Source organism: Onychomys torridus, chromosome 23 (genome assembly GCF_903995425.1).
Source record: "Onychomys torridus chromosome 23, mOncTor1.1, whole genome shotgun sequence".
NCBI classification, from domain to species: Eukaryota; Metazoa; Chordata; class Mammalia; order Rodentia; family Cricetidae; genus Onychomys; species Onychomys torridus.
In genome coordinates, this window is record NC_050465.1 from 58,197,976 (window position 1) to 58,219,436 (window position 21,461).

Consider the following 21,461-nt stretch of genomic DNA (forward strand, 5'->3'; position numbering starts at 1 on the left):
CCAGTCTCTTTTGTAACCTCAGAGTCAACACAGCAACTAGTGTGTTAGCCCATCCAGGGTAGCCTGTTTTCCTGGCCTGCCGGTCCTGTCTTCAGTCTTCCCAGAGTCCCTCTGCCTGTAACCTGACTTCATCTCCTCCCATTCTGTTCTCAAATAAGATGAAGAACAACTGGTCTCCGTGTTTAGAGTCCAGAGGAAGAAAGGCTATTATTAAACTGGCCTCCGGGTTGAGCCACTTCGGTTCATAAATACCCACTATCCACCCAGCACCTTGGCATGTGCTCTGGCTGTCCCTTCCATCTGCCAAGGCCCTCAGTCTCGGAATATAACAAGATGGTGGCCTAAAGGGACCAGAACAGCTTAGCCAACTCAATGCCTCGCTGTTAGCCTTTATTTTGTCATATAGACATTAAGGTGCTGGATCAGGTTTGGCTGGAAGTCCACTCTGATACCCTGGTCCTGTACCTTGACCCACCTCTAACATCCTGTTTGTAGAGATGACCAGCGGGAGGATGCTGAGAGTGAGGAGGGACAGGTGAGGATGCTGAGGAGAGTGAGGAGGGACAGGTGAGGATGCTGAGGAGAGTGAGGAGGGACAGGTGAGGATGCTGAGGAGAGTGAGGAGGGACAGGTGAGGATGCTGAGGGTCAGACAGGACAGGTGAGGAGGAGAGTGAGGAGGGACAGGTGAGGATGAGGAGAGTGAGGAGGGACAGGTGAGGATGAGGAGTGCGGAGGGACAGGTGAGGATGCTGAGGGTGAGGAGGGACAGGTGAGGATGCTGAGGAGAGTGAGGAGGGACAGGTGAGGATGCTGAGGGTGAGGAGGGACAGGTGAGGATGCTGAGGAGAGTGCGGAGGGACAGGTGAGGATGCTGAGGAGAGTGAGGAGGGACAGGTGAGGATGCTGAGGGTCAGACAGGACAGGTGAGGAGGAGAGTGAGGAGGGACAGGTGAGGATGCTGAGGGTGAGGAGGGACAGGTGAGGATGCTGAGGGTCAGACAGGACAGGTGAGGAGGAGAGTGAGGAGGGACAGGTGAGGATGCTGAGGGTGAGGAGGGACAGGTGAGGATGCTGAGGAGAGTGCGGAGGGACAGGTGAGGATGCTGAGGAGAGTGAGGAGGGACAGGTGAGGTCCAACAGGGCAAGGGCTGGACCATGGTCTGTACCTTGAATTTTTTCTGGCCCATAGGAAAAGACAAACTCCACTTTGCCATAATCAGGAAATCGATCATCTGAAAGAGAAGGAAAGGAGAATATGGACCCTGGATCCCCAAATAGAAAGGTTTCTTGTAGAAAAGAACTCAGTCATATATGCATACATAGCTAATAAACCATAGTGTGGTCTACATTTACCTTCACACAGAGGAAGTAGCACAGGCACACACAGTGAAAAAATATTTTGAGACAGGCTCTCAGGTAGCCCAGGCTGGCCCCAAACTCACTATGTAGCTAAGGATGGACTTCAATCTCTTGCCCTCCATCTCTTCAGTGTTGAAATTATAGGTGCTGGGGATCAAGCCTAGGGCTTCACAAGCACACTAGGCAAGCACATTACCCACTGAGCTACACAAGCTACACTACCCAGCCCAATCCCACACTGGAACTGCAGGCCACACCCTTGCCAGAGTTCTGCTTCCTGAGGCAAACACAATCCTTTCGGTTTCTGACTACAGCATCCCATCTTTAAGGCTCTAGATCACAGTCACTATTTGTGCCACTATTTCTAGAAATCATTTCTGAGTAACCCCCTTGCTTCACCGCTATGAAGGTGGATTATTTGTCTCCTGTTACTCCTACTCTTCTCCCACCTTTTTAAATACAGGGTCAATCTGGGTTTGAACTCAAAATCCTCCTGCCTCAGCCTCCTGAGTACCAGGGTTACAGACATACTCTACCACACCCAGCCTCCTTTCTTTTTAAATCTGGGTAGGTTTGTATTTATTTCACTGATTCCCTCAGACACTGTGCTGGCTAGTTTTATATCAACTTGATACAAGCGAGTCACTGGAGAAAAGGGAGTCTCCATTGAGAAAATGCCCCCATAAGATGGGGCTGTCGTCAAGCCAGTAAGGAATTTTCTTAATGAGTGATTGATGGGGGAGGGTCCATCCCATTGTGGGTGATACCACCCCTCGGCAGGTGGTCCTGAGCTCTCCAAGAAAGCAGGCTGAGCAAGCCATGGGGAGCAAGCCAGTAAGGAGCACCCCTCCATGGCCTCTGCATCAGCTCCTGCCTCCAGGTTCCTGCCCTTTTTGAGTTCCTATCCTGACTTCCTTCCATGATGAACAGTGATATGCAAGTGTAAGCCCAATAAACCCTTTCCTCCCCAACTTGCTTTGGTCCTGGTATTTGATGACAGCAGTAGCAACCCTGACTAGGACAGACACTGTGGCTACACTTCTGCTTGTGGGTCTGTTGATTTTCAATGGTTCTCCATGCTTGCTTTTTCTATCACTTGGCAACAAGTCAAGGAAATTATAAGGAAATATTCCTACTTGTTCTTTGTATAACCAAACTCCACTTCTTGCAGGAAGTAACCCAAAGGGTACTCAAAGAAATAAAATTTGGCAAATGGTTGTGTTTCATTTTCCAGAGTTTGGAAAATTAAAATATATACATCATACCCTAGATACATATTCAGGATTTTGATGGGCATCCATTTGCTTTGAGTTCTGAAAAGGCTGATTCTGTAATTACACATTTATTAGAAGTTATGGCCATCATGGTGATACCTGTACAAATTAAGACTAACAACACTTCAGCATATGTCTCTAGTAAAGTAAAATGGATTTTTTCATATTACAATATAAAGCATATTACAAGTATACCACACAATCCTACAGGGCAAGTAGAATCATACTCTAAAAGATATGCTTTAAAAAAAGAAAGAGGTAATAAAGACCACCCCCCAGATAGATTATACAATGCTTTATTAACTTTAAATTTTTTTAAATACTAGTGAGAAATGAATGACAGCTATGGAGAGACATTGGATAATAGAAAAAAAAAAAAAACCTACAGTATTAAATCATCCTGTATACTTTAAAGATGTGTAGACCTCAGAATGGAAACCAGGATATGAGTTATGTTGGGGAAGAGGTTTTGCTTTTGTTTCCACAGGAGAAGAAAAACCATGGATATCACCAAAGATTAGATTCAAACAGGAGAGACGTCTTGACTAAAAGAGGCCAGAGTTTATTAATCAGTGTGGCCATTCAATCTAAACTAACTTATAAGACTAACAAATGCTTTTCATTTCATCACATATATCCTGACAAAAAGGAAACTCCCCAAAGTTAGGGCTGGGGCAGGTTTTTGTTTTTGTCTTTCCAGGATAATGAAGGCATCTAACTAAGGAATCTGAAAACCACTGGACAAATGAGACATCTGAAGAAAAAGGATGAATCATCCAGAGGAAATGTCCCCAGAAAAAGAGTAAATTAGCCTATTGGTATATCACATCTCCAACAGGATAAAATTTCATAAATCTTCCCAAATGTTTGTTTCTGCTGTTCTCTACAGACATATAAGATAAATGGTCTTTTTGTAGTCCTAGTTCAATTAAAAATTAAAGCTGGCTTTTAAGTTGGAATATGGCTCTCTCCTTCTCTAAACCCAAGCATGCTTGTTAAAGAAAAATCCCAAATCTCTGTCTCATGTCAGAAGAGCCAGCTGGTATGGAACAGAAGAAAAACCAAATTTAAGGGACTATTCTATTGCCACTAATCTCATAATCCTTTGGTTTTATTTTGACTCTTTAAAATTTTTCTTAAGATATAAATAGTACCTTAAAATTTATAGGATTTATATATAATGTGCGTGTGTGTGTGTGTGTGTGTGTGTGTGTGTGTGTATTTTTAAACTTTGCCATGATGTTAATGGTCATATAGAGTACTAACTAATTCTAGAAAAAGGCTTCACCTAGCTTCCTGTACATGATTTCGGGTCTGAGTCTCTATCAGGTAACTAGGAATTAAGTTTGTATACTCTGGATGTACTTAATAAATTGTGGTCCTTTAACCTCTCTGAGATCTGCTGCATATGACATTTAAAATGTTTATGTTTTCTACAGTGAACCATAACCATTCCTAATAGTGACCTTTGAAGTCTCCAAAAGGATAGTGGGACCCCACAACAACGATTCCACCTGGATTATGGTAATGCCACTAAGCTTGACAAACACCACCCAAAGATCAGCTTTGGATGACAAACTGCTCAGGATAATTTAAAGGTTAGCTAATTTACATTAGCTGTGATCCAGCCTCATGCACTACTCCAGGCTGGACTTCAGATAAGCCCTGCACTTTCCCATTACACAGAGACTGGCAACAAATGATACAGCTAGTTCTCCCAGGACTTGATCATTATCTCAATTTCCCCTAGAGATGCCCTCACTTCCCCTCTTCCACAGACAGCAGGAAGCAATCTAGAGAACATGATGCCCACATTCCCAAGAGGTGAGGTGGATGATTTTTGGTCATTCAGTGGGTTATAAATATTTGTCATCATCTAGGGGAGTTGGTTACAAGTTGTTACTGGTAATGGTCAAGAATAAAACTGAATAAAGGAGATTAGATTCAGGGATCCCATTCTGAAAAGAAAAAGGGAGGATATAGAAATGATAGGATAAAGGGGTAAATTATTGAATCTACTTTTAAACTAAAAAAGCAACTACTAGTCTTAAACTACTAGTCTTACACTGGCATGGATTTTTGTATATTGGTACAAGTTTAAGGCTATTTTTGTTAGAATATACTGTACATACATTTCCACTCTTATTTAAAGTATTGTACCTATGCAGCTCATTTAACAATGTAACATGAATTTCTAGGCCTTGAAAGTTATTATTATAAACTATTTAGGATAATAAAGAAATGTAAGTTACTAGTTAGCCACCTATTACAACCAAACTTGTAGCCATGTTAGGTAGGTTTCAAGGTCAGATATATTTTAGATAAACAGGTAATCTTCAAACACTTCAGAGATCTACAGAATATGGAACTTAAGATGTTTTAACAATATAAGGCTTTTTATGGCAATGAAACGTGTCTGCTCCTGGCAGCACCAATCTACTTCAGAGAAGATGATGGGCATCAAAGAAACTCCATATGGAGTTTACTTTCTTTATGGCAAAAATTAGCCACTGGGCAAGAAACTGCCCTTGCCTTGAGTATTGACAATACGCTGTCCAAATTGGACAAGCAGGACACAAAAGAAAGTGACTGCCAAACTTTACCAAGACAAAGCAGGACAGTCCTTCAAAATTCCGGCTACACAGAAAAGTCTGTCAGCTATCCTAGGCCTGTAGGCCGAAAATGGACGCCCCAACGTTAGAGAAGAACCGACTGTTTGTGTCATTTCTACAGTTTTGGAAGTTGGTTGCTCTATACTTCCTGTTTACCCAGGAAATATATCCTTCTCAGGTCTCTGATGGAATTGAAGATAATTATAGTTATGGTTTTCCTTGTTACCAAATCCAGAAAAGGAACTCATAAAAAGAGGTGTAGGGTGCCAGGCGGTGGTGGTGGTGCACGCCTTTAATCCCAGCACTCAGGAGGCAGAGGCAGGCAGATCTCTGTGAGTTCGAGGCCAGCCTGGTCTACAGAGTGAGATCCAGGACAGGCATCAAAACTACACAGAGAAACCCTGTCTAAAAAACAAACAAACAAACAAACAAACAAACAAAAAAGAGGTGTAAACTGTATAAGGTTGAGAGACATAAAAGGATGGATTTGGGTTGTTAATACAAGTGAGGATGGAAAGTGAATCGGGTTCCAAACTTTGGACTCAACAAGATAAGATAGATAATAGAGTATTTTCTCTGAATTTGCCAAATGCAAATGAACTGGACATTGTGAATGTAATTCCTACATGATAATTGTTATTATTGTATATAGTTTTACTATGTTAGAATTAAAACCTTGCCTTTTAATTTAGACAAAAAGGGGAAATGTGTGATATTTTGATCACATTAGGACAATAAAGTGGAGTTGGGGATTTAGCTCAGTAGTAGAGTGCTTGCCTAGCAAGCGCAAGGTCCTCACCTGGGTGGGGGGGGACACAATAAAGTTTGCTTTGAATTAGAGGGCGGAGCTAGCTACTAGCTGACCAAAATTAATCATAGAGGTTTTGGAGGACTGAAGACAGACAGGAAGTAATAAGGTAGGGCTTAGAGAGGATCTTAGTGCTTTTGGGTGGAGGAATGGAAGAGACAGGCGGTCCCTGGTCGCTTCGCTGCCACTTCTCCGATCATTCGGGTTCTTACCCTGACCTCTGACTTCTAATAATAATTAGACAAACGCAACACCTGAACAAATGCAAGAGGGAACTGGGATCCCTTTCCCTCTGTGTCTCCTCAACCTCTTCTTGACTTTGTCAGCTCCACCTTCATCATCCCTCAAGACTGATTATAATCTGTCCTGAAACTCACAGCATCTCTCATGTTGCTCCTCCTGGCTCGGATGCTGTCACAAAACATCCTTTCCCACCACATGTATCAGAGTATACAGGAGAGCGGCCCTTCCTCCAATCTGGCCCTTCCTGGCTGGGTTCTGGGTCACCACTTGTAGGAAGAGGTCCCAACAAAGATCATGTCTGTTCTGTGGGACACGATCATGTTCTGCATGTGTTTATCTCTATGCACACTAATTCATAATTGTTTGTGTCTCTCCTATGAAACTCTGGACTCTCAGAGGCAGGGGTTAACTGTTTTCACTTTGTATCTCTAGGTTCTAGAACATGTTTGTCATGTATTACCACACAAGTGATGGATGGATAGCTGAGTGGGTCTACTAATGGGTGGACAGTGAATGTATGTGTGGATAGATGGATGCATGCATGCATTAGCACATGAGTAACTGTGTGGATGAAGGGATGGATGGATGGATGGATGGATGGATGGATGGATGGATGGACCAATGGGTAGATAACAGAACAAAAGTTCAGGTGGATGGATGAAAGATGGTGTGTTAATAGCTGGTTAATGGAATAAATTAATGCATGCATGAATACAGATATTCATAGAGATCTCCCCCCTTTTCTCTATCTTTCTCCATCTCTCCAGGCTTGGATGTGATTTAGACAGAGCCTTAAGTGGACATTAGACTCCAACCTCCCCTGGCCACATTTCTTCCTCCTTATTGCACCTTTCCTGAGGGATGCTTGTTTCCTGCCACAGCCGTCTCCTCAAGACTTTTTAGCTTCACCAAAACAGAGACCACATCCATCATGTTTCACTTTGATTCCAGCACTTAATACTGAGCCCAGTATTAAGATACCCGTGAATGCTAGAAAACTGACTCCCAGTGGTCACGTGGAACAAGGGACAAGGGGGGGAGGACAAGAAGGAGACAATCTGGAGCAATTACTAGAGAAGGGTGGGAGGCACAAAATAGCCCAGGGGTCTTGGGTTACAGGGATGGACCTCAAGATGCAGAGAGGAATTATCTTGATCTCTATTGCAACCTGAACTCCAAGACCACCCCAACCTCAGCCTTTTCATGGTTCTCCCTCAATTTCCTTGCACTGTCATCCAGAGCCCCCTGGAACTTGTGGCTCAGAAAAGATGGCCCCTGCATCCACCACTTTATCCCACGCTGGGCTCCTCCCCTGCTACAAGAGTCCCATCCTGGCCCATGAGAGAGCTCACCTTTGAAGGCCTCATCCAGGTCTTCCTTCCCAAAAACAACCCCCAAGTCATGGATGGCACAGGTGTGGAACTGCACTCGGAAGATGACGTCTCGAGCCGGGCTCCGAAACTTCTTGTGATAACACTTCAGCTGCGTGGGAAGGGGCAAAGGGAGAAAGGCCAGATCGCGGGGAACCTCCTAACTCACTCCATTATCTGAGCCCCCAAGGCTCACCCCAAACTCAGAAGAGTGAGGTCGCCAATACCAAACAATATCTCAAAGCTCTCTGAGAAACCTCTAGAGCAGAAGAGGAGGGGAACAGTCTGGAGTTGTGAGGAATGTCCTCCCAACTGTCCCTGCACACAGGCGGGTGTGGGAAAGGAAACAGGGCCTTTAACTTGCAGCAAGCTGGTCTGAGCTTAGAATCGGGAGTCTCTTGTCCCAGTCTCAAGCTAGAAGGTCACAGTTCACACTGAAGCTGCCCCAGAGCAAAAGATGGAGCTAGGAGGAAAACACCCACTCCAAGGGAGGAAGGCAGACCAAGACCGCATGAGCCTACTCCGTAGCTCCCCAGAGACAGATGCATGTCCCACGTCCCCAGGGAAGGAGGAGGGTGGAGCTCACCAAGATGTCTCCCTTCAGGAGCAGCCCTGGTTCAATGGTGATACAGATGCTGGCCTGGCTGTCTCCGGGGATGTTGCTGAGGGGGAGAGGCGATGAGGGACAGTGCTCCTGAGGAAGCAGGCTCCCTTCTCCCTTCCTCCTGCCCCACCCCTGTCCTCACTCGCACAGACTACTTACTAAATGCCAGATGTGTACACAGGTTGCATGGCTTGGTAGATGCGGAGAAACGGTCGGCACCCTGTCAGAGAGGGGGGATGTGTGAGCTAAGAAGCAGAAATGGTTCGGGAGATGAGAGACATGGGGAGGGGAAAGGGGAAAAAGAGGAAGAGGAAAAGAAGGAAGCAAGAGAGGGGAGAAAGACTAACTTCATTTCTAAGGCATTTTAAGGAGAGAAAAACTGTCTCTCCCAGTGTCCTCTGACGCTAGGCATGGCCAGGTGCCGACCCCACGTTGCAGAGGACGAGGATTGAGTTCTGCTGAGGGCCCCACACCAGCCTAGATGACACTACAGTGTAGCATATGGCTTACCACCCAAGGCCACCGAGAAGGAAATGGAGGCCGGAGGGAGGGGATTGGGCAGGTACCTCCTTTAGACTCAAAGTTGGGGATGCCGTGCATGATCACATGGTGCAGGAACAAGGGCTTGTTGTTCATTTTGATGGAGCCAGAGAGTAGGCCGCTGAAGTAGTGCACGTACCTGTACAGAGATAGGGTGGCATCAGGGAAGAGCCTGGGGAGTCCTCACCCACCCACCCACTCAGCCACACATTCAGCCACCCACCCAGCTACCCACCTACCCATCCATCTACCCAACCACCTACCCACTCACTCACCTATCTGTCCACCTACTAACCCCCCCACCAATCCACATTCCATTCACCCACCCATCTACCCATCCATCCATCCACATATTTATCTATCTTTCTATCCACTCACTCTTTCTTCAAGAACACCACCCTAGGCTTCCATATACCCCCACCCCCATGACACATGCATCCACCCAGGCCACAGAGCAGCTGAGTTTCCCCAGCCAGTGCATGTCTCCAGACTTGCAGAGACCCAGGAAGAAAAAGAACACAAGGCCTGGAAAATTGCAGAGCCTAGAGCCCATTTGGTGTTCTCTAGCACCCCCTGGTGGTGAACATGAGCATCTCTTCCCATTCTCACTCCCAACCCAGGCATCCCCTGGCTGGGGATTTAGCCAATTTAGCAGCTTTCAAGGGCACAAAGCAGGCTGCCCAACCAAATGCCCCTAAAAACTTATGACTATTCTCACCAAAAACTTATGCTACACCCTGGTTCTGCCACACAGCAAACAGTAAACGCTTAATAATTACAGTGCTTATTTTACTTCCTGCTGAAGTTTTCTATATTAACTTCTTTATTTGGGATCTGAGATAATTAACTTCCAATAAGTATCCTGTCTCTAGGTTAGTTTGTAGTTGGGTTCTTAGCTTGTTTCTTTGAGAATTTTGTTTATGTTTCTGGTGTGTGTGTGTGTGTGTGTGTGTGTGTGTGTGTGTTTTAGGGATTGAACCCAGGGCTCCTGCATGCTACACGCTCAACACACTAAACTACATCACCAGCCACAGCAACCTCCAGTTCTTTTAACACAAATCTTGCTGGTAGAAGGGACAGATTGAGCCACCTCCTCTTTTTCCGGACAGAGATGGAAAATCAAGTCCAGAAAGAGCTGTGACACACAGCAAGATCACACAAAGCAGAGGGTGGGAGAGAGGAGAGAAGCCTGGATTCCAAAGCATCTCCGGAACCACAAATCAGTCCTCTGGTGCTGGTCGGTTGACATTTCCTCCTTTCTAATTTGCTAGAGAACCAGGCTGAATCGGACAAGCCATTCAAATGCAGTCTGGGACTCTACAAGAGCCAATAGCTCCACAGGAGGGTGAGACTCCAATTATGACACCAAGACAACACCCCCCCCACCCCCCGCCCATCTCTTGACCCCTTGGCCCTCGTCCAGGCCCGGTCCCTGAGCCTGGGTGGGGCCATTTCAGCCTCCCCTTGCAAGATAATCTGATGGGCATTGCCAGCTCCTATTCAGGGCCCTGCCCAGCCCCCCTGGCCTGTTACTCAAACCGGAAACCTGGAATGGCAGGTTCCCATCAGATCTCCTGACCAGGCCAACAGGATGTGTCTGTGTTCTGGGGACAATGAGTCCGAGGGTGGGTGACAATGAATGGCTGAACTACAGGCAAAGCCCCTCCTGCTCACTCCTTGCTCTTCCCTCTCCAACTGCCGGGTTCCCTGTAAGCAACACTGACAAGAAAGCAGAGGGAAAGTGGCAAGGAATGTTCCGGAAACCAGCAGCCGCACTTTCTCATGTGTGTGTAGAGAGGGTGGCCTGCCCCCACCCAACAAATGCAGTGGCCCGTGGGAGGGAGCTGTGGGCAGACACAGACAACACACGCAGACAAATTCACATGACCCCTGCATGGCTTGCCATGCCTCCTCCCGTGGAAGAGCCGGAGACCAGCAGTGCTGATGGCATCTAGGAGACCAGCAGTCAGTGAGGGTGCACTGCCGGAAAGCACTGGGCTCCTGGGTACCTGGTGAGTACTCGTGAACTTTAATCTGGACTCCCAACTACAAAGGCAATAATAACGGTCTCCAGTAGTGACTACAGATCCTATCCAGATAAGCGAGGTGGGGATATGGGTGTGTGTTGGGGATCCTCAATATGAAGAGGCAGGAAAGGCTCTTGGAATCTACAGCTAAGTTCCCTGGACCCACAGCCTTTCTACCTGCTGTGCCCAGACCCTTACCCTTGGCTTGGCTACCCGCCTTCACTCTGCTCACTCAGACCTTCCCCCTGGAGTATGTCACTCTGAACCAGCCCTGTGCCTGCCCTTCAAAACATCTGTTGGCAACTGCAGCAATCTTCTGTTTGTAAGTACACAGTTGTTCGTAAGAAGCTTGTCCACACACGCCCTTGTGTGACAGATTTAGTGCCCTGTCCTTGGTGTGGGAACGGGGCTAAGCCAGCACAGAGGGGTGGCAGGCCCACAGCGCACAGCCACATGAGGATTCCTGCTTTCTAGATCCCCAGCCTAGGTTAGGGCTTGCCGTGGCTGTAGCCTCCCCATGACCAGCCGACCTTGGCACTGCCCTTGACACCCCCCTGCCCTGGTGGACCAGACGTCACTGAATCAGGTGTCATCCAAGGGCAGACCCCTGCAAGGCAGCAGGGAGCACTTCCAGACACCACCCTGGCCCCCAGGTTCCCAGCTCTGCATTTATTTTCCACCATTCACTGTGGCCCACTGGCCTGTCCCCACCCTAACCTCAGGCTTCTCATCTGTAAAACAAAGGGTGGCCCTGGTCATCATCGATGTTCCAATTGGTGTTTCAAAATTACCTCCCCCCAGAGACTCCACGAAAAAGCCAGTTCCCTCCAGTACTCTCAAGACCTTACTCAGGTCCTCTCTCTCTCTCTCTTGCCTCCTCTCTCTCTCTTCTTTTTCTCTTCCCCTCCTCTATTCCCTCTCTTCCGTCCCTTTTCTCTCTTCCCTCTCTCTACTCTATCCCCGGCTCTCTCTGTCCCTGGTTCTGTCTCTCTGAATCCCATCTCTGTCTCTCTCTTCCCTCTTCACGCTCCCTGTCTGGCATTGTCTCTTCTGGGATGGTCACGTGTTTAATGCCTATCCCTCTCAACAGGCCCACAATTCCCTCCTTCAGAGGGGAGGGACTCTGCTGTGTTAGCCTGGATGTCCCAGTGCCCACAGCTACAGCAGAGTTCCTCAACTTTGGTGATGAATGACTCCATCCGGTCCTGCTTCCTGTCCAGGCTATTATTACACACCCCAATAAGAACATGTGGCTGGGCCCCTTAGCAAAATACTATAAATTCTCCCAAGAGAAGGTGCCCCTTTATGGTGCTATCTATGACCTCCAAGGATAGGCATTAGGGACATCAGTGTCATGTGTACTCATCCGCACGCCGAGATGGCCAAGAACAGCATGTGTCTTCGAACATAGGCACCTGTTCCTCCAGAAGCATGCCACAACAGACTCTCTTCTGCTAGAGACCTCGGAAGCCAACTGACATCCCAAACTGTGAGCACCACCATGCCCATGCCACTACAGTCTTAATACTTGTGTTTGGTATACCCTCAGTTAAGCAGATGCCCATCTCCTGAGAGTGCACAAGGCCAGTATCCACTACAAGGGGTATACACACACTGGGCACTCACCTCCTCTGGGACGGCTGGCCAATGGGCACAATCTTATCCTCGTAGAATCTTTTCATTGCAAACCGGTCCAGAGCCTGGTCAGCACTGTGGGGAGACACAGATGATCAGAGAAACCCACTCCCACACCCGAGGGCCCCATGTCCCCTCACTCAGGTGTTCTGGAATATTCCTTTACACTGTGTGACGATATTTCACTGTTGATTGGTTTAAATAAATGCTAAACAGCCAATAGCTAGACAGGATTTTCAAGGCAGAGAGAATGCTGGGAAGAAGAAGGGCAGAGTTGCCAAGGAGTCACCAGCCAGACATGGAGGAAGCAGGAAAGCAATGTGGGAAGAATAAAGGTAATAAAGCCACGAGGCAGAAAGTAAATTAATAGAAATCAGTTCATTTAAGCTATAAGAGCTAGTTAGAAACAAGCCTAAGCTATCTGCCGAGGTTTCATCATTAATAAGAAGTCTCCATGTGGTTATTGGGGAGCTGGCTGGCGGGACTGAAAACGTCTGACTACACTCGGACTTCCCTAAGCTTGCACAGCCCCCCAGACAACACTGGTTGCTGCTGTAGAAGGATAAATCCCTCCTCCAACCATGCTGCACTGAGAAGCCTTCAGGAGGAGCATGCTCAATGTGGCAGTTTGAATGTAACTGGCACCCATAAACTCATAGGGAGTGGCACTATTAGGAGTTGTGGCTTTGTTGGAAGAAGTGTGTCACTGTGGAGGCAGGCTCTGAGATCTCCTATGCTCAAGATACCACTCAGTGTCTCAGGAGAATGTTCCTTCTCCAGCACCATGTCTGCCTGCATGCTACCATGTTCCACCATGACGATAATGAACTGTACCTTTGAACTTTAAGCCAGCCCCATTTAAATGTTTTCCTTTATAAAAGTTGTCATGGTCATGGTGTTTTCACACAGCAATAGAAACCCTGATCAAGACATTCAAGCATCTCTAATCTGTATGGCGCAGCACTCAGCCAGGGGCTCTACAGCCAAGCTGCTTGGGCACTCATCTCTAGACTACTAATTGCTCCTGAGACATAATCCTTTCCATAAAACCTCACTCCCTTCACCAAATGAGGCTTAACAGAGATTACATGAAGTGACACCCATTAAGAGCCTGGCAGCCACGGGTGCCCACTCAGCAGACACAAGGCTGGACTGGTTTCTGATACCCTCCACACAACCCACCACCCATCCTCTGAGCACACAGAGGTCATTCTGGTGCTCCAATAACTTCCCATCATGCTTACAGTAAATTCAAAGTTCTCGTTAAGGCCAGCAAGGCCACTGCTCTCTGTTACCCTGACTGCCCCCCCAAGCATTCTCTGACTCTGTACTCACCAGGCCCTTTGTTCATACCCACAATTCCTCTCCACAACCCACAGAAACCCTTTAGGTCCCTACAGCCACAGGCCCCCCTGACCACATACCCCCAGCCACTTCTAGCCTCTATGCTTTCATAGTCACAATCATGGATGCTACTGACAGACTTGTTTGGTATTTAAAGCCCTCCAGGGCAGGAATTGGGGTGTGCCCTCTGCATCCTTCCAAGCACCATGGAACATGGTCCTGGACATAGCAACATCTGGGCAGCCAGGCTGGATGAAGGAGGCTTCAGTCTCTGTGCTGAGTCAGGTCAGGACAGGATCTGCCCACTGGCTGGTTCCTACCTGTTCTACTTAACACCAAGGAAAAAAGAAACCCCTGCCAGCCTGAGATAATTTCCAGATTGACCCCGGAGCCCAATTCTGATGCAACACCTTTCTGGCTTCTTTCTGCCTCATCTAGGGAAATAAAAAGCAACCGAGGGAGCCTACGTGGCCCCCAAAGCTGCTGGGTAGGTGTCTCCACACAGGGAAAGGCTCTCCTCCCTGCTGCTAGCTGTTTTCATCCTGCCTCAGAGCGGAGGGCACTTTCTCCCGCTCTGGAGGCTCCTGCACCTCTTATCCCTCCTGCTTCTCTATCTGAGGGCACTTCCTGGCCCCCAGAAGGCATGTGGGTGGGAGAGGGGTGTCCCCAAATCAATGCCCAGATGACAGAAGCTGGGACAGAAGACAGCTGACCTCTCACCTGGCTGAAATGTTGCTGTAGTGCATATATGCGGCGATGACAACCCCGATTCTGCCTCGGTTTCCCTGAAAGAGGCAAAAAGCAATCATTGTGCCAACAGGCTCTGCTGTACGGAGCCCATCCAGAAACCTAGAGGCCAAGGGTGAGAGAGCAAAGTAGTTCTGGAGAAACAGGAACACTGGAAAGGGAGGCAGGAAGGGAGAACTGAGAAAAGCTAGCCCAACTCTCCAAGGCTAGGAGTTTAAACTGCTGGCCTGCCCCCATTTGCTGGAGGTATTCACTTGGGCAGAATCTATAATGTCCTAGAATGGAGAACACAAACAGGCAGGTGAGTACAATCACACAATCTTAGCACCCAGGCAGGTGTGCACACATGCATGTGCATGGGTGCGTGCATACACGCACACACACATACATACATACACACACACACACACACACACACACACACACACACACACACAGCTACAGCCCGTGTTCTGACCTTGTTGTGGAGAACAACAACATTATGGGGGTCTGCATTGAGCCAGGTGTCCATGGCCTTGCAGACGCTGCAGATCTTCTCCAGGGCCGGTGTGTGCAGATCAGGCCAGCCAAATTCCAGGACCTGTGGTTGAGACACAAGTAAGAAAAGGAAAGTCTGGAGACTCCATCAAGTCAGCCAGCACAACATGGAAGTAGCCACCAGCAGCCAGGCCTCTGCCCTTGTCCTGCTCACTAGTCTGCTGAGAGGTAAGGCTTGAAGAGCAAAGGCCATGACCTGGGACCCAGGCTACAGTAGAGTCTTAGGCAAGCTATATCCCTCTACCAGAGCTATTGTCCTCATGGATGTGTGCCAAGGTGTACAATGTGGAACTGTGCTCTCAAAGCATCCAGAGAGGCCTGAGCCCAGCCCTCCCACTCCCCTCCAAGGCCAGTTCAAGGCTGATTCATGATGACAGAGCAAGGGAAAGGGTCCCCGGTGCTCACGCCACCTTAGATATACAGATTGTCCATTCTCAGGCCTCTGGGAGAAGTCTGAAGTATGCAGAATCAGATCTCCCCAGTGGTCTTCAGCCCTCAAGCCCGCAAGGCCTCCTCAGGCCCTCTCTAATTTCACAAAACATTAAATGAAAAGAGCCGCTCTTTGGCAGGATCCACAGAGCATGCATGCTTAAGCCAGCTGTCCACTTTCAGAGACATGGTCTGAGGCCCAGAGAAGTCTGTCACCTGCCTGAAGTCCCACACTGACAGGCACCAGAATCCAGGATGGAAGCCAAGGTCCTTTTTGCAAAGCCTCTAACAACCAAAGTAACAGTCTACAATGCAGAGTAATCCCTGGGACAGGAGCCTATATAGAAAAGACACAGACACAGCCCCACTCTGTGCTGTGCTCCAGAAACCCTGGGCATTTCCTCCCCAGGGGCAGATGAGGCCAGAAACCACTGTGTGAAATTTCAGTAGTTGACACTATAGTCATTTTGCAGATCTGAGATGCCCTTGAACTTGGAACTGTCATGGAACCGCACAAGAGTGGGCATGTACTCTGTCCTGCTATCCCAGGCTAGACCGGGCCATGTCATCCTAAAACAGCCACAGACTCACCTTAGCATGGAGCTTCGTGACATCAGGCCTCTGCTCGGATAGGTTGAACAGCTAGAAAGAGACAAAGGAAGAGTGAGAAAGGAGAGTGTGTGTCCCCCGCTTGTCGGGAGCCCGGCCACCGGCAAGCCCTGAGCCCTAGGATTCCTACACCCGCTGTCACTCTCCTGCCTAACAGCAAGGTTTCCACCATGAACACATGCTGGCCAACAGGATCAGTAGAGAGCTCTCAGGAAAGGTGGAGGCTACCACACTCAGCCAGGCCCCTTGCGGGGGAACATCCTGAACTGGGGATGAGAAAGGATGGAGCCCAGCCCACTGGTGCTGAGTGACAGTGGCTGGCCACCTCTGGCTTTAGGACCAAATCCCACAACAACACCATTTCTCTGTCTTGCAACCTCCTTCCACCATAAAGTACAGGGCATCCTAGTGGGCGCCCTCAAACACGGGGAATCCTACTCACATCCCAGAGCCTATCCTGTCTCCCATGTTCCTTGACCCCCTGAAGGGCTGTGAGGAGTAGCTTGTCTCTATCTTGCCATCACAAGTTTGACAGTAGTTATATCACCTCCTAGGAGGAGAGGGGACAGACCCTAGAATAGGCAGGAGGGAAGGAGGGAGCCACAACAGAGCACAGACATCCTAGAACTCTGTATTCCCAGAGCCAGAGAACTCCATATACTCCCAGTTCCATTAAGGAACACACTTAATGACATTGACGATGTCGCAGAGCTGGCTTCGTAACTAATGGCCAGCCACTCAGCTATCCCAGAGCCAGAAGGAAAACCCAGGCCTTTCCGTTCTTTGAAGCCAAGCACTTCACAATGCTCAGCGCGGATGATGGAGAGATTGTTACAGAGGCCTTCAAAGTGTGTGTCCACTGAGAACTTCAGAATCTGGGACCTTTGGAAGTGGTTAAGGATCTTGCCAGGAGATATTCTTGGATTCAGGTTGATCCTAAGACCAACAACTGATGTCCTGATAACCAGAGGGGAGACGGACAGGGAAGGCCAGGTGAAGGTGGAGGCAGAGAATGGAACAAGGTGGCCACAAGCCAGGGAATGTCTCAGAGTGCTTGGAGTGGGCAGGAGAGGGGAAGAGGCGAGGAAGGCAAGTTCCTCCAGGATTCAAGGGCACATGGCCTCACCGTCAACCAGATGCCAGGCCTCCAGAACACATTCTTGTCATTTTAAGCCAAATAGTGTGTGGCCATTTGTTCCAGCAACTCCGGCACCCTTGTGCAACCTCCTCGGCCCAGCTCTGCTAAACATGGCAAACAGCACTCAGGGGCTCAGGGCCAGCAGTCCAGCCCCCACATATCTCCCTAGAGCATGGATCTGAGCCTCCCCCAGGAATGGTCATCTTCTTGCTGTAGAGGATAGCTCTGCCACCCACCTCCCTGACATCTGGTGTCTCTAGCCAGCCACGGGGTACCATGGCCAAGTCTACTCCAGGGCTTACACCCAGAGCAGCTCTGCCAGGCCTCAGCTCTCTCTAGGATCCGTTCTAAAGGTGAAGAGGTTATCGGAGGGCCTGGCTTGTAGTGCAGGCTCAGTTAACATGAAACTATGTCTTTATTCTCTTCTCTCCTAGTCTGTACACCGACACATTCACACATCCTCACCCTCACACACACACTCACACACATGCACTCATAGGTACTCACACATTCTCACACTCAACACACACTTGGCTCCAGACGCTACACTCAACAGCACACGCTCTCCTGAGAATCAACGCTCTCTGAGATAAAGTGGAGACCTGGGCCTTGCAAGATGCCCAGGGTAACGGAAGGAAGGGGTGAATGAGCAGAGACTCTCAGTATAAAGGTGGTGAGCAAGAGGGAGGGTGAGGCCCACCCACCAGGTAGTTGCCCCCATGTTTGGACTTCAGCATCTGGGCCACTTCACGGAGGTTGCTACGGAAGTTCTCCTCATTGGCTGTGCTGGGGAAGGACACGGCGATGATGCGCTCGGTGACATACACCAGGTCCAGCTCACAACTGTCCTCCATGGCCCGGCTCACACTCATGTTTCTGGAGAGACTGAGTAGAAGACAAGTCCCGGTCAGAACCCAGGAATCCAACCCGGCCTCTAACACCCTACGGACAGACGTTTCTAAAAGGATCCAGAAGGGAGCGAGAGACTGGGAGGGTGCTCCCCAGAATCCTGGAGCAGAGCCCTGGCCATCTCCATGACCTCAAACTGAGAAGACAGGAGACCTCCCTGGGGAAGGGGGCAGCTCAGGTGATAGGCTCACATGGGCTCAAGCTGAGCCAGAGGCCAGGCACATTCCAGCCTCCCTCAGGCAGACTGACCCCTGCGCTCCTTCGCCAGCTCTCGCTGCAGAGATCATTCTTGGCCCAGCCCCACCCCCTTTCCTGAAGGCCAGAGAAGTGAGAGGGTGGTGGGTGTTTGCTGCAGTGGCTTCAGGGGTCCTAGGAGCAGTGGATGCCCCTGGGACAGCAACTGTCTCTGCTCTAGACACAGGGTGAGGGAAACGGAACTCACAGCTTTATGCCATCTGCTTTTTCCAGCCAGAGGAGGAGTCATGTTATCTACTGAGGTACCTCCTCCATATCCTCCTTCCCGTGTTACCTGTTACCACATCCTCCCTCCCTAGCCAAGGGGGGCGACACTCCTTATTTCACCAACCTTCACTACACTCCCTCTAACAGTATGGGGTTGAGGTTGGAAGGGGGTTAAAAGCAGCAGATCCTCTGGCCTGGGTGACAAAAGAGACCCAGGACATCAAGGAGCCTAGAAATATCCAGATTCCACCAGATTGGGTTGACATGGGCCCAGATGTTGGGATAGGTGTAGGGCAGCCAAGGATAGTTCTTTCTGATGACATGCCATGGGGGGAGAAGCCCAGTTAGACCTGGACCGGAATCCAGTCACTCCTTGTCCTTATTGTATCTCAGCAGCCACTGGACCAGAGCTGTGACTACGACCCAGGGGCCAGATGCGATCTGGACACTTACCCCAACTGTTGATACAGAGTAACCACGCCCCCCCCCCCCCCCCCACACACACACCGTTCTCCACAGTCTCTTGGTCCTGGCTCTAAAGAAGGGACTGCATCCTCCTCAGAAAAACTCATAAAACCAGCCCATTTCTTTCTAGCCTTTCCCTCTGAGAGGCAGGGGAGGAGCCACCACAGAAACCAAGCGTGAGTCAGAGGTGGCCATCCTGGGGTAGTGGACAGGACCCACCTACCAAGCAGTTTCGCTATCAGGCTGGTTCCCAGGAAGGACACAAAGGCAGAACAGCGCCACTGGCTGGACAAGATTGGCATCACAGCTTTAAGTGTACCAAGCAGCGGAAGGATGGGGTTAGGGGACCACAAAGGGCCATCTAGGTCTACAGGAGCTCTAAGCAGAAACCAGGGAGCCTCAGAATGAAGGTGAAGTAGAGAGAGGCAGGGTGTGGGCAAAGCTTGGAGTCTTCCTGTGTGTTCTCTTCCCTGTGTGGAGAACTCTACAAAGACCTCCCCACAGTCAGAGACCTCATCCACAGAGTCAGAACCAGCATCGGCCTCGATGGCAGCCAGCCCTGAGTGCCGCTTCTGACCAGCTCATTTGCCAACACACAGACCTCCAGTGACTTTACAAGGACTGATGAGCTCATGCGGGGAAATACCTCAAGGTCTGTTCTAGAACTCACAATGATGACGGCCAAGGGCCACCAACTCTAGGCCCCTCACTAGGGCTGTAGAGCATCAGTCTTAGGTCTCAGGATGGGACATGAGACTACCCATACCCCACATGCTCCCTGTGTGCCGAGTGTACCTGAGTGGCTGTGGCTGCGGCTGGATGCTTGGGGAAACTCTCATGGAGTCCTGGGAAAGAGAGAAGACACACATTACAAGGGAAGCAGGGGTCAGGAAGGGAGAAGCAGAAAGGAGCCCAGGGCGTGGGTCACACACAGCTCCTCATTCCCTCCTTGATCAACACTCCCATCCAGTCACCCTAACACACCAACACCCCAGCCACAAAAACCCAAAGGCCAAAAGTACCTGCTGTGAGAGAGACCCGGTTAGGTGGAAAGAGGAAATCTCTGATATAAAGACACACAGCCACCTGGCTGGCTCCCCTGCTCTGGGGACACACCAGCAGTGGCTGGATTGGCAGAAACCCACCTCGCCCTAACTTACCAGGCATCATAATAGTAACCTCAACTAGAGATCACAGGCAGCAGCTACCAACGCTCTAGGGAAGCTAAGAGTATCTATCCTCGGGCTAGCACTGAACCCATGTCCTCTGTCACAGCTACCCCTCACTCCCCCTCCTCCAAAGCCACAACACTGAGTCACTGAATCAATGGAAAGCTTTGAGATGGAGCAGCAGGTGCGTGATTTACAATGGGAATCCATGGCCCCACATGTCTAAGGCTCCGTGTCTTTTCTCCTGTCTCACCTGCCCCACATGCAGGGTATTGGCAGTACAAAATTAAGCCAACAAACCCAAGTTGGTGACCCAACTTTGCAGGGCAGCAGAGTGACATCCAGTGAAAGCATAGGGTCAAGCCACACAGACTGTGGCTCTAGGCTCCAGCATCCTGCTGGGCAGCGTGGGAGATACTTAGCCCACTGCACCTGGCAAAATGTCATCGGAATGTCACAGAAAAACAGGCAAGCCCTCAATAGCTTGTTATGGGCAAGCAAAAAAAAAAAAAAGAAGAAGAAGAAGAACAGAACAAAACAAAACAAACAAAAACATGCAGATGAGTCTCCTCACTCAGTGCCTAGTCAATGGCGACTGTCGCTTTAACTGTCCCTCTCCTATTCACAAGAACTGAAAGAGAAGTTCCGGGAAGGGAAGGAACAACCATCCATCATCATGGGAAAAAAAAAAAAAAAGTCTTGCTTTCCTCTCCCTCGGCAGCCACCGTCGACTCCAACCCATGCAGAACAGGGCACCCCAGTTCTGAATTCCTGGGCTCCATGGAGCCACCTTTCCTGGCCACCAAATGGCAGCCTCCCTTGGAGGCAGCAAGACCACAGTCTGCATAGAACAGGGACATAAGACACATGGTGACTCACCCCTGAATCCCTGGGAAATTGATGACGGAGCAGGATTCGAACTCTGACCTGGGCTTGGCCAAGGAGCCCCAGTGGAGGGAATAGCACCCAATATGCAGAGTGTTGGGCTCTGAGGTCCAGCTCTCCATGGAGTACAGAGTCAGGGCCCCTGGCTGCAGGATGGCTGGCCACCCTGCCACAGTGGGGCTGCTCAGGGCTCAGCAGAACTCAGTATAAGGAGGAGCCAAACAGCGCTGTCAGAGGAACGATTCTCAGTCTCTCAGCATTTCCTGCCCTAGGACTGGGGGTTGCGTGAGTCA

At 49.4% G+C, this 21,461-nt stretch overlaps 1 protein-coding gene across 6 annotated transcripts in view; it reads right to left on the reverse strand.

The window, feature by feature from the left end:
• Tns1 (tensin 1) overlaps positions 1-21,461 on the reverse strand; it is a 224,726-nt gene that overhangs the window by 74,477 nt on the left and 128,788 nt on the right. For all 6 annotated transcript variants that reach the window (XM_036172760.1, XM_036172759.1, XM_036172757.1 and 3 more), the window contains 11 exons: positions 19,910-19,959; positions 17,983-18,163; positions 16,123-16,173; positions 15,023-15,145; positions 14,539-14,603; positions 12,466-12,549; positions 8,839-8,951; positions 8,432-8,492; positions 8,255-8,330; positions 7,651-7,780; positions 1,169-1,234 (listed from right to left, as the gene is read on the reverse strand). In XM_036172760.1, the coding sequence (XP_036028653.1) occupies positions 1,169-1,234; positions 7,651-7,780; positions 8,255-8,330; positions 8,432-8,492; positions 8,839-8,951; positions 12,466-12,549; positions 14,539-14,603; positions 15,023-15,145; positions 16,123-16,173; positions 17,983-18,163; positions 19,910-19,959 (1,000 nt within the window). The remainder of the gene's footprint in view (positions 1-1,168; positions 1,235-7,650; positions 7,781-8,254; positions 8,331-8,431; positions 8,493-8,838; positions 8,952-12,465; positions 12,550-14,538; positions 14,604-15,022; positions 15,146-16,122; positions 16,174-17,982; positions 18,164-19,909; positions 19,960-21,461) is intronic.